This window comes from Rhinoraja longicauda, chromosome 23 (assembly GCF_053455715.1).
Source record: "Rhinoraja longicauda isolate Sanriku21f chromosome 23, sRhiLon1.1, whole genome shotgun sequence".
NCBI classification, from domain to species: domain Eukaryota; kingdom Metazoa; phylum Chordata; class Chondrichthyes; order Rajiformes; family Arhynchobatidae; genus Rhinoraja; species Rhinoraja longicauda.
The window spans coordinates 8243105-8259390 of NC_135975.1; the positions used below are offsets into that span (position 1 = coordinate 8243105).

Sequence of the window (16286 nt, forward strand, 5' to 3'; positions counted from 1 at the left end):
TGCTGGCAGCAAGACAACTAAAATGGCTCCAACCCCACAATCTAACTGTACACTCCACACTGTGTACAGCCAAGATAACTATGTACAAAACATCACCCTTTGTCCTGTGCAGCGCCACCTGCTGCACGCGAGGAGCAACGGGTCCTCCCACCCCACACAGTCCATCAGACATCACAATTACTTTTGCAATAAAACAAAAATTTAATCTAACCACTCCATTAATTGCGATCTTCATTGTTAACTTTTCTGCCATGAAGGCTCAACTCTGCAACAAATTACCTGGCTCAACCTACTGTCCTAACTATCACTTGTTATTCAATTCAAAGGGAAAGAATCTGCGAACTTCCTTCGCTAGTTAAAGACCATCTTGGCTCCATGCCTGCACCTTAGCTTTGACTTAATAGCTGGAACTTAGCCAAATGGTACCGATATTACAAGGTGGATGATCACTATTTTTGGGGGACTCTGCCCTTTAGAGGGTGCCATGTAACTTTATTCAGTTCCGCCACTGGCCATAGTGATAAGATCCTATGTTTGGAATTTCCTCCCTAACTTTTTTGTTTCTCTATGTCTTTTTTTTCCATTATGACACTCCTAAAATCTACCTCTGAGCAATAATCTCCTATATCAACTGACAAGGCTCAGTGTCAAATTTTGTTTGACATGGCACCTGAAGCACCTTGAGACATTTTACATATTAAATGAACTATATAGTGTACCAACCTCATCTATTGCATCCGCTGCTCTAGATGTCAACTTATTTTACATCAGCGAAACCAAGCGCAGGCTCGGCGATCGCTTCGCTGAACACCTGCGCTCGGTCCGCATTAACCAAACTGATCTCCCGGTGGTCGAGCACTTCAACTCCCCCTCCCATTCCCAGTCTGACCTTTCTGTCATGGGCCTCCTCCAGTGCCATAGTGAGGCCCACCGGAAATTGGAGGAACAGCACCTCATATTTCGCCTGGGCAGTTTGCAGCCCAGTGGTATGAACATCGACTTCTCCAACTTTAGATAGTTCCTCTGTCCCTCCCTTCCCCTCCTCCTTCCCAGATCTCCCTCTATCTTCCTGTCTCCACCTATATCCTTCCTTTGTCCCGCCCCCCTGACATCAGTCTGAAGAAGGGTCTCGACCCGAAACGTCACCCATTCCTTCTCTCCCGAGATGCTGCCTGACCTGCTGAGTTACTCCAGCATTTTGTGAATAAATCAATTTGTACCAGCATCTGCAGTTATTTTCTTATATATAGTGCACAAGTTGATATTTTTGTTTAATTTTGTTATACAAAACTTAGGGTTGTAGTGACTCAGCTTCTCTTGAATATTTATTCCCCAAGAGTTCTCACTAAGATTCCTCACATAACTGACTGTCAACCCAGGAGACCTCGCTGTGTGAAACATTTTCACTTTTTGTCCCTGGATTTTAATTAAAAGTCACCCACAAGCCATGCGTTTCTGGAAATTAACTGCGGAAATTTTAATGATCGTTCCAGCATTCTGTTGAGGCATGTTGATTAGGTTAGGGAAAGATTTCTAGTCAGAGTTGAAGAAGTTGCAAGAGCTTTTAATGAGATCATCTCCTTGTAATTGTCTGAGCAACACAAATTAATCTTGCCTTATGATGCTTGCATCATCCAACACATCTGAGAAATAAAAGCCACTTAGCCTATTGACTCCTTAATGCACATGCCTCAGTGATGAACCTTAAGGGTTTTCTTTCCAATTTTTGAAGTTATCTTTCACTTCCTGCTATCTTTAAGAACTGTTAATTTAACAAAATGTCTTAAATCAAAATCTCTCGGACAGAAAAATAATATGCCCTATTAAAAATATTCAGGAAATTATCCAATAGAAACTCTTCTGCCCTGGTTAAGCCTTCAATAGTGCTCTTAAGATGATGCCACTAGCCTTCCTAGACCCAAGGAAAGAAATTATCTAATGGACAGAATGTACCAGTTTTTAATTAATTCAATATATCAACCATTCCAACTTTACAAATTTCAAAAGACTCTGTTACACATTATACAAAAATAATTAGGATGTCAAAACATATTTTGTTCCACAATAAATTAACCGCAAACAGTTCTGAAAATGTAGTTATTTGCTGCTTCATCTTAAATTCCTGCGACCTTTAACTTATTCTAATTATGTACTTTTTAAAACGACCGTTTTAATTTTTTTTCTCACCACTTGTTCGGAGTCCGTTTATGGAAATCATCAAATCCACAGTAAAGAAACTGAACGCAACTAATAATCAACTCAATTCCATGGGATCCATTTTAACAGTTTCACGCAGATAGGAAAGGGTAGCAAGGTAGCAACAGTGCAATCAGTGGAAAGGGCAGCTCACACCTCAAGAACAGATTAACTTGTTGATGAAATAATTTATTATGTTGATACAAACATGGTTATGTTTTAAACGTGTTCATCTATCGCCCAAAAATGGTTTTGGAAAAGATCAAACGAGCTACAAACTGACACAGAAAGCTGGAGGAACTCAGCGGGTCCATGAGTTCTGCATGGGTACAGGGGATGTAGTTGTAGAATCAGCAAAGAAAACTTGAGGGATGGTGCCAGTGCACCTTTAGAACAAGGACAGTTCAACATAATCGACAGAGGCAGACCTAGCTGGGCCGCATGCAAATGTCCACAGCGATACCTTTATCTTGGAGAATCTGAGAGGAGTCAAAGGAGAAGTTATTGAGGGCGAGGACAAGTTCTGTTAGGCGGAGGAGAGTATTAGTAGAGGGAAATTGATTTGGTCTCTGTTCAAGGAAGAACCAGACGCTTGAGACTCTCTTGGTGGGGGATGGAAGCGTAAAGGGACTGGACGTCCATGATAAAGATGAGGTAATGGGGGCCTAGAAATTGAAAGTTAACGAAGAGTTGAAGGACACATGAGGTGTCTCAGACATAGGTTGGAAGAGACAACTACAATGGAATCTTGGTATTCAGATTCTTTTGTCTCTCCCTCTAATTTCCAAGTCTTCCATCATTGCAACTCCCCCTGTCCCCACCCTTCCCTATTGTGCATTAATGCCAGTTGCAATGCCAATAGTGTAAGCTTACGGACAATGCTTTTCCATATGGTTGGCAATAGCCTTCCTACGAATGTTGCAGAAGCAAATGAATGCTTCCAATCGGTTCAGCTCCATGAATTACATATTGGAAATGCCTCACTAGACTGAATGCAGTAAGTTGAATGCTATTTCACACGGTTGACAATAACTTTTCCTAAAAAGGTTGTACAGCCTTTCAATCGATTCGACAACTTGAATTGATTTAACAACAGACAATTATGGAGGTTAAACATTTGGTTAAACATCTGCAATTGAATGTTACATAGACCTGGCTGCTGCTACTGCTGTGCTCCTCTGAAAGGCCAGCCCATGAACTAGGATCCAAAATGGCCTACATGTTAGTGATGGGAATGGTCACAGGGGAATTCTGCACTCTCTGCCTACCCTCTCTGCCTTGCCTGGTGGTCACCCAACTACCTTCTGCCTGCACCTTAAGCGTGATCACCTCATTGAAACCCCTATCTGGCAATCAGGAGCTCTAGCTGGATGCACTTCCCACAGGTGTGTCACCGGCAGGGACATTGGCAGTTTCGCTGATCGCCCACATTCTTCAGGAGGAGAATACAACTTCCTTGACCACACTAAGGCCAAAGAGGACCTTAACTTACCTTTTAACTGCTCAGCCTCCTTGCTGAAGCCTTTCGAGACAAATCCTCAGCAGTTACCACTGAAACATTACTCTTGGAACACACACACACATAGCCTCTTTCACAAAATGGCCGCTCCACTAGAGCCCGTTTCCCTCTTATTCGATTCTAAGGGACGTCTTAATGGCGACTTTTTAAATTTCCTGTGCTCCTCTTTACAGCTCCACAGCGTCTTGTGAAGCTGACTAACTGAGATCAGTGAACTGTGTGGCTCAAACCTGGGTATTTCCTGATGTTATGATCTGTAATAACACTTAAGATTTATTCATTATAAAGTGTATTGATATTAAGTTGATTTTATCAATGAATACTGTAGTATTTTCTTTGAATAGGGCGATCGAGGTAGAAGGGGCAAGAATGGATCACCAGGACCACCTGGACTAAAGGGACCACTCAGCAAGGCAGTATGTTTATGATAAAAGGGATAGATGTTGGCAGTATCGTTCTGTTGAAATATAAATTATTTACTTCACTCTGGCTACCCTTTATATAAAGTTTCACATAAGATGCCAGGTGTGCTTCCTCAAAATCTGCTTTAATCTCAGGCAAATCTCACTGCACTAATATGACATTTACCTGTTTCCCACATTGGCTGACCTTTCCAGTGAAGATTTGAAATGGAAAAACTTGGTGAACTGAGAGCAGCAATTATCACAACAATGACTGATGCAAAACTAATAGAGCTGCGATCTCACTGTGCTAGAGACCCAGTTCAAATCTGACTTCAAGCACTGTTTTCTCCGGATGCTCTGGATTGGTCCCACATCCTAAAGACATAAAGACTGAAAAATTAATTGGTCTCTATAAAATGCCCAAGTGTAGATGAGTGATAGAATCTGGGGGAAGTTGATGAGAATATCATGCTATGAAAATAGTATTAAAGTAGAATTCGTATAAATGAGCATTTGGTGGAAAGACATGGACATGGTGAACCAAAAGACCCGTTTCTGTGCTCCATAGCTCTACAACTGTGAATTATTATACCTATTGGAAATTGCAAGTGGTTCAAGCAAATTAGATTGTGAACAATTACCTTTCATCCAAATCTTGCTTTCTTTATTTTGTCTTTCTAACAAAATGGTCATTAAAAAAAAAATCAGTAAGTCTAATATCCCAGGAACAATCGCTTTACAAATAAATTATTGGAAATAATTGTAGACATGGAGAAAATTTAGGCAGAGTGGTGAATCTGTGGAATTTTTTTGCCAGAGAAGACTGTGGAGGCCATGTCAGTGAATATATTTATGGCAGAGATCGATAGATTCTTGATTAGTAGGGTGTCAGAGATTATGGGGAAAAGGCAGGAGATTGAGGTTAGGAGGAAGAGATAGATCAGCCATGATTGAATGTATTTGAATGTAGACTTGATGGACCAATTTGCCTAATTCTGCAAATGGGATATCACTTATGACCTTATGAAAATAACATAAACAACGGCCTAAAAATAAGGAATTGCACAATCATCCTGGTGATTGGTGAAAAGATCGAATATGCTGCCACAAGGGGTAGCTGAAGTTAACTTAATTTGAAAGAAAAGTTAAAAAGTAGATTAAACTAACAATGTTAATTTGCTCTGATGTATGCCTCAAATACACGTCACAATGTTTATTCATTTCAGATACTAAATTCAAGCCACCGTGAACGTTTCTAGCATCTGTTCCAAACACTGAAATATTTCATTTTACTTTTCAGGGACCTCCTGGAAAACCTGGCATCAAAGGTTACAACGTAAGCTAACTTTTTCATTACCATCCTCTCTAAGTTGTTTTCGACCTGAAAAACTGTGGTGCAGTGGCAACGTTACTGAATTGGTAACCTGAAGGTCTAAATTAGTAAACAAGAGGACTTTAATTCAGGTGGAGATGTGTCATTTTGGGAATTTGAATATGAGGATTTTTAATTAAAAAGCGGATATGTTTAAGTGCAAATACATCATTCACTTGCGGTTCTTTTGGATGGAAAGTTGCCATTATTACCAGCTCTTGTCTAAAAGTGGCTGCAATCTCATAGAGACTCTTTCGGAGGTAGTCCAGTAAATCATGGTGATATGGAATTGGTGCATATAATACCACATGAGCTGCAAGGAAGCCTAACAGCATCTTCCAAAATGCACCTAGAATGTGCGATAAAGATTTTAAAAAAATTCAAACAGAAAGGGGCATTGATGATGGACATTAATTTTCCTATTTAGCTATTTCTGGGGTATAATAGACTCAGTAGCTCTGTGTTCCCTTACAAAATGTTGGTTAGGCCGCATTTGGAGTATTGCATGCAGTTTTGGTTGCCATTTAACAGAAAAGGTATGATTAAGCTGAAGAGTGATTACCCTGGAGAGGGTGCAGAAAAGATTCCCACATATGTTGCCTGACCCGCTGAGTTCCCCTAGCACTTTGTTTTTGGCTAAAAATTCCAGCACCTGTAGTTCTGTGTGCCTTGTTGCCCAGACTGGAGGACTTGAGTTATAAGGAGACATTGGATAGGCTCAGTTAAAGGAAGTAAGAATGTAACTGGTCTTGGGAGAATAAAGACAAAAAGAAAAGGAAAGATGCATTCGTTTAATACAAAATGGCATTGTAAGGGAGAAAACAAAAGGATTAGGGAGAAAACGAAACAAAAACAGAAGGCAAAGAGGAACTATGAAATTATCAAAGAACATAAAATAAAAAACTTTTTTTTCAGAAATATCAATTAAAATTTTACAAAATTAAAGGTGATATAATAAATAAACAAAATGCTGGCGTAACTCAGCGAGACTGGCAGCATCTCTGGACAGAAGGAAGGGGTGACGTTTCGGGTCAAGACCCTTCTTCAGACAAAAAAAATTAAACTAAAAGCAGGTAAAATTCTGCTCTGGATGAATTGTATCAACATAGCTTAGAAGAATCCAGGGAATAGATGGCATAAATATTATCACCCATATATAATCAGTTTTGGGAAAAAGGTGCAGAACATGAGAATTGGCAATTGCTAACATAATACCTACATTTAAAAGAAGGATGGGACACATCCGTGAAGTTATAGATAGTCAACTTAATGTCAGCGGATGGAAATATAATGGAATCCCAAACTAAAGGAGAGAAAAGAATTCAAGCTCGACATGAAAAGAATAATAAGGAATGATAAGCATTTATTTTAAAAGAGAATTTTTTTGCTTGAGAAAAAGTGATGGCAGGGAGTGGTTGAAAAGAATAACATAGATATTTTTAAGGGGAGGACCAGAAGCCTACACTGATTGACAAAGCTGAGGAAGGACAGGGGGAAGCTGGAATGGAGGTGTTTAGTTCAATGGCCTGTTTCTATGCTAAGTACGTACTTTACTGACCAGGTGGAAAACACAAGATGGTTGACATAAGGAAATTACAGGGAAATATGATTGCCTTCTCAGGGCCATAAGGAACTGGTTTGAATGCTCAACTAAGAGCCAGCATAGACTCAATGGGCTGAATGGCTGCTTTCTGTAAAGATGTAAAGATATCCTCTGCATATAAAATGTGATATTCCTATGAAGTCTTGAAACTTGACAAACAACACAATATTATTTACATAGCCATGTAGATTTGGATGTATTATGAATGGTTTTGGATCCTATTTTTGTAAATACCTCCAGCTTTTAAATTTGGCATATTATCTCTCAGGGTTGGATATGTTATTATTGTTTATCACAGGGTGATACTGGACTGGGGGACCAAGGACCAAGAGGTGGTCGAGGGTTTCCAGGTCGTAGGGTGAGATCTCAGATACTTCTGTTTAAAACCTCATTCTCCCTCGATTTGTACAACTGTCTGATGTCCCCTCTCCATCGCTATTATACCTAGTTTTTATTCTCCGTCTCAATCTGCAATTTCTTCCCATTCCATCTCTGTATCAACCAGTTTATTTTATCTTTCTTTTTTCTTTTCGTTTTTAGCTCACTCTCTTTATCCACTTTACAATTCATTCTCTCTAATCTTCTTTCTCCCAGGAAGTTTTATTCTCCTTCTTTATGTCTCTACCTCTCTATTGTTAGCTCACTCTTTATTCTCCAGATCTCATTTTCTCCCCATTCTGTCTTTCAGTCAACTCCCTCTTTTCACTCTCGTTCTATCCCTCCCTCTGTATCCCCTTTCCCAACTCTGTCTCTTTCGATCCACCTTTATCTCTCTCATTCTTTGTCCATCTTTCTCTCTCTCTCCCTTCCCATTGCTCATTCCCTCTCACATTCTTTGCATCCTTTTTTAAACTGGTAATTAAACTATTGCTGGCTGTGCAGAAATCCTAACATGGATTTTTGGTAAATGGCAGAAAATAAATTCCTTTAGAACCCCAGTCTGTGCTGAAATAGCTGTATTTGAAGTTGAGAGATTACAGTAATCTTAATGTGACAGCATTTTGCTCTACCTCTCTGTACCACAAATTGAAACCTGTATAAATCTAACCATTCTAGGCACAGTCCACTGGTGATACGGTATGGTGAATGACCAGATCACCCTTATCCACTTTCACAATGAGAGGTGTTTATAAATTGAAACTCCACTTGCCATAAACAAGCCATGGCAAACTTTCCCTTTAGTCTCTCCCATTCACTCCAAACTTTAGCTCTCTACTCCCTTGTCCAGCAGCTACATGAGCTATGTTGATGCCATTTTTTAAAAGTTATATTGTCACCTTACAGGTGGTCAACCACAGCTTCCATTGTTGCAATAAGTTACTTCATTTCAATAGTGTTGGAAGTGAGAAAAGAGTTTCCACAAAATTACACATTTACAAAGGGCTACACGTCAGATGGGAAACATAAAACCGTCTGAGCATCTCTCTGTTAAATCTCTGCTAACGACATATTGACATGAAATGTCATTTTATAAACAACAAGCTCTCAGCACTTTTTCTAAAGGCTTTTAACTGACTCAATAAATTTTGGCTATTGCCCTTCTAAAGGCTCAAGAACACATCTCCAACCAGGGAACCTTTATTTCATAAAGTGAATGATATGGCTCCATGGCAGTCAGATATACTTTCACCTTTCTCTGCACTGTTGTTCTCACAGCTTATACATTCAGAGGGTTTTTGTTCTCATGGTGTATGCTCTCTTTTTTTACTGGGTAGTTTCTGCATTTTTCTATGGTTAATTTCTGGAATTGGCCCATAAATTGTCTTCAGTGTACAGCTGTTTGACTCCATTAGTGTAAGTACAGTTATTCATTCTTCCTCTTTTTCTCTTTCTCTCAAGTTCTGTTCATCCTTAGCTCACTTTCTGTCCAACTCTCCCTCTTTTTGTTTTCTCTATCTCTTTCCCTAACTATCGATAGTTATCATCACCTGTAATGTAATTAAAATGTGCTAAATAATTTTAATCAAATCATAACAAATCTCATTAAGGTTACAGTTCATATCGTGTCTTCTGCTGCTTTATCAATGGCAGAAATCATCCCCTACTAATGAAAATAGTAGTTTATTTGTACAATTATCTGCCTGTTTTGAGATTACAATATTTTCAGCTAGTATATATGCATACAGATTGGCTTACAAAACTCCATCTCAATTAGTGTTTCACACTGGTCATATTTGGCAGCTATGATTAGGAAATGTTCCACATTCAGAATACAGGAAGAACATTTCTTAACACTCACATACAGTCTATGTTGCAAACTGAAATCTAATCAATGTTCATTTTGAAAAATATTCCTAGGGAGTTAATGGTGCTCCTGGATCAGTCGGAGAAATGGGGTTTGTGGTATGTTATTAGGATTATTTAATAGACTTTATCTCATTCTGAACTTTAAATTTCAAATCCATAGTCCAGGTATAGTAAATGCTTGATGTTGCATGGTACAGTGTTAGCATCCGTCCTAATAAAAACACACTAAGTGCTTTAATCATCCCCCAGTTTATTTTCATGTTCTATACAACATGGCGACCTTAAGGCAAAGAGGTCCAAATTGTGGCCTGGAATCTGAATGAAACCACTGGGTATTTCTAATATGACTCAGTAAGAACAAGTAACCGAGTTCTATTCAAAGAGCAGGATGACATTAGCAATTCCGTACAGAATTACCAGCTTATCCAGCGTGTAAGTTATGGTGTTCCAGTGCAGAGGATCACAGAAGTAAGACATGTGCTTGAGGTTTGGGACTGGCACGTCTGACCCACTCCATCTCTGGACTCAGCCCTTGAGTCCAGGGATAGTGGCCTTATCTACTGAGTTGAATGGAGAATACAATACATGAATTGTTCTCCCTTTCAGTCTTACCCCAGCTAAGGTTGACATATCCAACACATTTCCATTGATTTAAATGGTGGTGTCAGCCTGGGTTGAAAAGGGAAATGCAGATAAATGCTTTGTTGTTGTTCATTAATCTTTAAAAATCTTAATTTTTTTGAATAAATCTAGTATTTTCTTTTTTTTAAAAATAATGTTAAATATCTTGATTATTTAGAAACAGTGATAAATGCTTTGATGGCATGAAGAGGGTGGTGGGGGAAAAGCATGAGAAGTAGGTCTTCAGCCACAGTGGCCAATTAATTAATCTTTCTTTCACCCTCCTGACAGGGTCTGAAAGGATTACCCGGTCTGAAAGGAAAAAAGGTATACTGTAAACTTCAAGAGTGTTGACAAAATAAAGGACCTGGTAACAAATCCATTGCATTATTAAGCACAGATTATTTGATCTTTGAATCCATGGCTGCTTTTTGAAAAAGCTATCTAATTAGTCCTTATTTCTATATTTCTTCATGAGCTAGAAGGAGACCATTTCCACTATCAAGTCCAGACTAGTAGCTCACATGACAATCTTATACCTTCATTGATTTCCCTCTAATCTCAATTAACCACATCCTCTCAACATCGTTATTCTTCCCTGCGATCATCCCTTTTTCTCCCACCTCTCATCAGACAGAAGCTTGAAAGCACGCACCATCAGACTCAGGAACAGCTTCATCCCCTCTGTAATCAGGCTTCTGAACGGTCCTTCCATAAGCTACGGTACTGTCCGATTCACCTCCACCCCATTGTGGACATTGGACTTTGTCTATGGGACAGATGCACTACAATGCCGAAAACTATAGTCTGCACACTGCATCTTCCCCTTTGTTCAACCTGTTCTACTTGAGTTCAGCTTGATTATATTTATGTATAGTATTATCTGATTTGATTGGATAACATGCAAAAGCTTTTCACTGTACCTCAGTACATGTGACAATAATAAACCAAAACCTAAATAGACTTTAAGTGGTTAATCTTCGTTTAGACTCTGCTGTGTTCTATTATTACCTCTTATCCCAAGCTAAGTATTTCTCAAGACTCTCCTGGATGGTATCACATCCTTCGTAATGATTCTACATCAAAATTATACTACTGGTCTTCTGTTCTGCAATTAGTCATTTTCATCTTTAATTCTCACTTCATTCCTGCCCTGGATCTCCTAATTTCTTTCCCCAACTTCCATCATGTTATACCATTGTCTAATTTCTTCATTCCTTCTGTCCATGCACCATTGAGCGACTGTGCCCAAGTTTCACATTTTGGAGTTTCTTCCCTCACATGCTCAATCTCCCTTTTCTTGTGACTCTCGATAATCACAAAGCTAGAAAACTTTTCCGCAAGAACTGTCAGCACTGAAATGTCTGTGCTTTTATTTCAGGGAGAATTGGGGACTGCAGGAATTAAAGGTGATAAGGTGATTATATTGAAACTGTTTCTAGACTATATTTTACAATACACTTACAGCATAAAGACAGCCCAGATTGTCCATAGAAACACAAGAGACTACAGAGAGCAGTGGATCATGGCCACAGTTCTCCCCTTCATTGAAGCATCTACATGAGGCGCTGTCTCAAAGAGGCGGCATCTTTCATCAAGGATCTCACCATCTGGGTCATGCCCTCTCCTCGCTGCTATAGTTGGGCAGAAGGGACAGAACCTGATGTCCCACACACCAGGTTCAGGAATGGCTATGAGAGGCACAAAATGCTGGAGTAACTCAGCGGGACAGGTAGCCTCTCTGGAGAGAAGGAATAGGCGACGTTTCGGATTGAGACCCCTTTTCAGACAGGAATAGCTACTTTCCTACAACTATCAGGTTCTTGAGCCAATCTGCCTAACCCTACCCGTACAATGTAACACTACGACCCAGCTCTTGCACTGCCATCAACCAGTTTTTGTTTTCCAATTTAGTTTTGCATCTTGCTATTTTGCTACCATCTTTCTTTTAGAAATTGTAGGTGTAATTTATGTATGATGAATGTCAAATTTGTTTTTGTATGTTTATCCGAGTCTATGTGCCCGTGACGCTGCTGCATGCAAAGTTTTTCATTGTTCATGCACTTCAAGATTCAAGATTCAAGATTCAAGATTCAAGATTCAAGATAGCTTTATTGTCATCCAAATTGGACGAAATTCAGTCACCCACGGTCCAACAACAAAAGCATCAAAATAGGCATTAAAATTACACAACCCCCAAAACACACAAAAGAAACATCCATCAAAAAAACATCCTCCAGTCCTCTCCTCACTGTGATGGAAGGCCACAATGTCTTTTCCCTTCTCCTGCTGTCCTCTCCCGCGGTCAGGTTGTTGTGGTTGCAGGCCGCAACTTGTGCATATGAAAATAAACTCGATTTGACTTGATTGACTCTTTGCAAATATCCTACTCCACTTGAATAACATACTTGAATATAATTCTTGTCTTTTACCCATAGTCGGGTATTTCACTTTCACCAAATACTTGCCATTTTGCAAGAGTTTCTGCTTTGACTATCATTTGTGCCATAATTCTATATTTTGACCATTTATCAAGTGACTTTTTTCTCCTTTGCTCTAGGGAGACCCGCATGGTGTTTCAGGACCACAAGGATACAAAGGAAATAAAGGGGATCCGGTATGAAAACACCAGTTATTTAATTTGTCATACAATTTGCCTGAATAATCCTAATTCTTATTTTCAGTTTTTCCAGGTAAAGTAAGATTTGAAGGTAAAACATTTGCGTGGAAAAAGGGGAAATACAAAGGAATGGGCTGAATTAGATTGTTCTTTCAAAAACCCAACAAGGCCAAACACAAGGAGAAGGATCTTGACCCGAAAAGTCACTCGTTCCTTCTCTCCAGAGATGCTGCTTGTCCCACTGAGTTACTCCAACATTTTGTGTCTACCTTCGATTTTTAAACCAGCAGTTCTTTCCTACACAAGGGCAACCTGTTCGTTGACTAATCTGGGCCATCAAGTACATTACTTAAGGATATAACATGAGCTGGAGTCGGCCAGCATGTCTCTCAAGACTGCCCCACTAATCAAGGTGATCATGGCTTATCTGTCTCAGGCCTCATCTCTGCTTCTGGGCAGCTCCCCATAGCCCACAATTCCCTGATCTTTCAAAAATGCATCCACATCCTATTTAGATATCCCCAATAAATCCCGTCAACAGAACGCACAGTGTAGGGAAAATATTCTCTTTTCCAGAAAACCTTTTCAAGCGATCCCAGCATTTCATTTGGGGAACGAAAATTCAACATGGCAGAATTCACAAATCATCACCAAAGAATGAGAATATGAATTCACTCACAGAATTTATGTGGTAAAAAAGTAAATAATCAAACATTTTTTTTCCAGTCCCATTTCATGATGCATGTGTAGATGACAGCTTCACATTTAAGGGAAATTACAATATGAATCATTTTCTAGGATCCCATATACTGCGGGGATCAACTATACTGATACATTCTGAGATATTCATTATGAATGCCCAGTAGATAATACCAATGAATGAGGGGGGATCTTATTGAAACGTATAAGATAATTAGGGGATTGGACACATTAGAGGCAGGAAACATGTTCCCAATGTTGGGGGAGTCCAGAACAAGGGGCCACAGTTTAAGAATAAGGGGTAGGCCATTTAGAACGGAGATGAGGAAGAACTTTTTCAGTCAAAGAGTGGTGAAGGTGTGGAATTCTCTGCCTCAGAAGGCAGTGGAGGCCAGTTCGTTGGATGCTTTCAAGAGAGAGCTGGATAGAGCTCTTAAGGATAGCGGAGTGAGGGGGTATGGGGAGAAGGCAGGAACGGGGTACTGATTGAGAGTGATCAGCCATGATCGCATTGAATGGCGGTGCTGGCTCGAAGGGCTGAATGGCCTACTCCTGCACCTATTGTCTATTGTCTATTGTCTAAGACAGAGGCAGGATTTGAAACTAAAATAATAGCATGCTCTAAAAAGGAGCATGTACAATATGTTCCAAGTGTTAGTTTTCACTTGGTCACAGCGGATTCTTCCCTGAGCCACAAGGTTCTGGATTCTGGATACACTCCAGGTACTTGAGCACTAAGTTTATGTCATTACTTCAGTGCAGTACTTGGAGAATTTAGTTTAGTTTAGTTCAGCTTAGAGATACAGCGCGGAAACAGGCCCATCGGCCCACCGAGCCCGCACCGACCAGCGATCCCCCACACATTAACAGTATCCTACACACACTAGGAATAATTTACACTTATACCAAGTATACAAAACCAAACTAATAAACCTACAAGCCTGTACGTCTTTGGAGTGTGGGAGGAAACCAAAGATCTCGGAGAAAACCCACGGGGTCACGAGGAGAATGTACAAACTCCACACAGGCAACACCCGTAGTCGGGATCAATCCCGGGTCTCTGGTGCTGCAAGCACTGTAAGGCAGCAACTTTACCGCTGTGCCACCATGCTGCCCAATTTAGTATTATCATAAATGTCATCTTTTGATGAGAGGTTCGTCCAGACCCATTTGCCCTTTCGTTGTGAATGTAAATGATCTCATCACACTTTTCAAAACAGATGAGGTGTATACTCCAGGTCATTATTTATCCCTGAATAAATGGCTCTTAAAGAAGGTATCTGGTCATTTATTTCATTGCTGTCTTTGGGAGTGCGCCACAGGCAATTACCTATTGCCATGGGCACTACATCAGAATTGGCTGTGAGAAGCTTTAGGGTCCTGAGGTTGACAATGGTGTTTTATAAATGCAAACTACACCTTTGAAGTGATTAAAACTATCAAAACCTGGACGAGGTTCTGCTTAAGAATAGGACTGATGTAGTTCAGAATAAATGCTGCTAAGAAATAACCAAAAGCTGAATGGGACATGGCAGCTCCTGGGCTACTGCGATCTGACAATGTCGCATCAATCATGTTGTATGAAACTTTAAATAACCTTTTTTTGAAGAATTAAACTTATTGGATGGATTGTCAATACATTGCACACTGTATGTCGACAAACCAAATTTAACAAGCGTCTTTTTATGTCATGTAGTTTCCATGTCATTGTAGGGTTACAGGGGTCCAGCTGGATTTGATGGTGATAAAGGAGAGAAAGGTGAAGATGGACCCCCAGGATTAAAGGTGAAGATTTCTTCTCCAATTATGGTTGGGTTGAGATCAATCAATAAAGGGTCTTTTTATTAGAATAAATGCTCTCTTTCTACTTCTAAGAGTTACTGTTTTCTACATAGTTGTTGAAGCACATTGGTCAAAAGTATTTAACATTAAACGGCTGTCATTCTAGCTGCCTGCAAAATATCGGCAGCAACGTTGCTAAAAATGCTAATTCACAACAAGGTCAGTTGTTTGATGAAAGACTGCTTTCCTCAGAAGCGAAATGAATGGAGCAGACTGACAGAATGGACCATTTGAGAGAGAGTTTAATAGTATTGGAGACACGCACAGACAAGGATGATCTAATGGTGCATGGGATACATTCAGATAATTATGCTAATACCACTCTCTCATCACAAAGCCTTAATTGTAGCAAGCATTGTTTAGGGAAAAAGTCTAAAATGCTCCTTACTCCATTCAAAGCTAGGTCTCTTAACTTAGCAACAAAAACTATGTTGGATGAACAACAGGCCAAGCAGCATGTGCGAGGGAAAAGGAATTGTTGTGTTTTGGTCCAAAACCCTGCATCAGAACTGCGAACGGAGGGGGAAGAGAACCAGGATAAAGAGGGGCCAGTAGGTGATGGGTGGACTAAAGAGGACTGGAGGATAACAGGCAGCTACAACCAGGTAGGGGATGGAAGGGTGAAGGTGGGGCCAGCTAGGAGGGTGACAAGCGAGAACATAAAGTCTACTGCTGCAGGAATCTGATAAGTAAGGAAGGTCATGATGAGAACCTTTAGGGGTGAGGAGAAAGGCAAATGGAAGGGGAAGAGGGGAGCTCCCATGGCTGAAATGTGTGGGTAGTAGTTGGGTGGAAGCAGTTAGGACAGGGAGACTAAAATCAGTGAAGGCAGGTCGGGGGTGAAAAGAGCCAAAATCAGAGAGCCGGAGGTGGTCAGAAAAAGAGAAACTGGGGAGAACACAGGAGATAAGGGTTATCTTAGATTGGAAAATTCAATATTTATACCTTTAGGTTGTAGACTACTCGGGCAGAATATGAGATGTTTTCCTTTAATATGTATTTGGGAATGGATAAGTCGGTGTGGGAATAGAAAGGAGGGTTGATGTGGCATGCAACAGGGTAGTCATTGTGGACAGTACCTGCAGTCTCTTGTGTCTCTTAACATGTCCATATTGTTCCTGTACCAATATACTGTGGATGGAAATTGCTAGTTTTACTTGATC

The 16286-nt window shown here is 40.1% G+C and overlaps 1 protein-coding gene across 1 annotated transcript in view; it reads left to right on the plus strand.

Annotated features, from left to right (window-relative positions):
• The window catches only part of col7a1l (collagen type VII alpha 1-like), a 265380-nt gene that overhangs the window by 168509 nt on the left and 80585 nt on the right, over positions 1 to 16286 (plus strand). Inside the window, exons 74-81 of the mRNA XM_078419535.1 lie at positions 4060 to 4131; positions 5420 to 5455; positions 7393 to 7452; positions 9393 to 9437; positions 10254 to 10289; positions 11344 to 11379; positions 12523 to 12579; positions 14995 to 15066. Of these exons, the coding sequence (XP_078275661.1) occupies positions 4060 to 4131; positions 5420 to 5455; positions 7393 to 7452; positions 9393 to 9437; positions 10254 to 10289; positions 11344 to 11379; positions 12523 to 12579; positions 14995 to 15066 (414 nt within the window). The remainder of the gene's footprint in view (positions 1 to 4059; positions 4132 to 5419; positions 5456 to 7392; positions 7453 to 9392; positions 9438 to 10253; positions 10290 to 11343; positions 11380 to 12522; positions 12580 to 14994; positions 15067 to 16286) is intronic.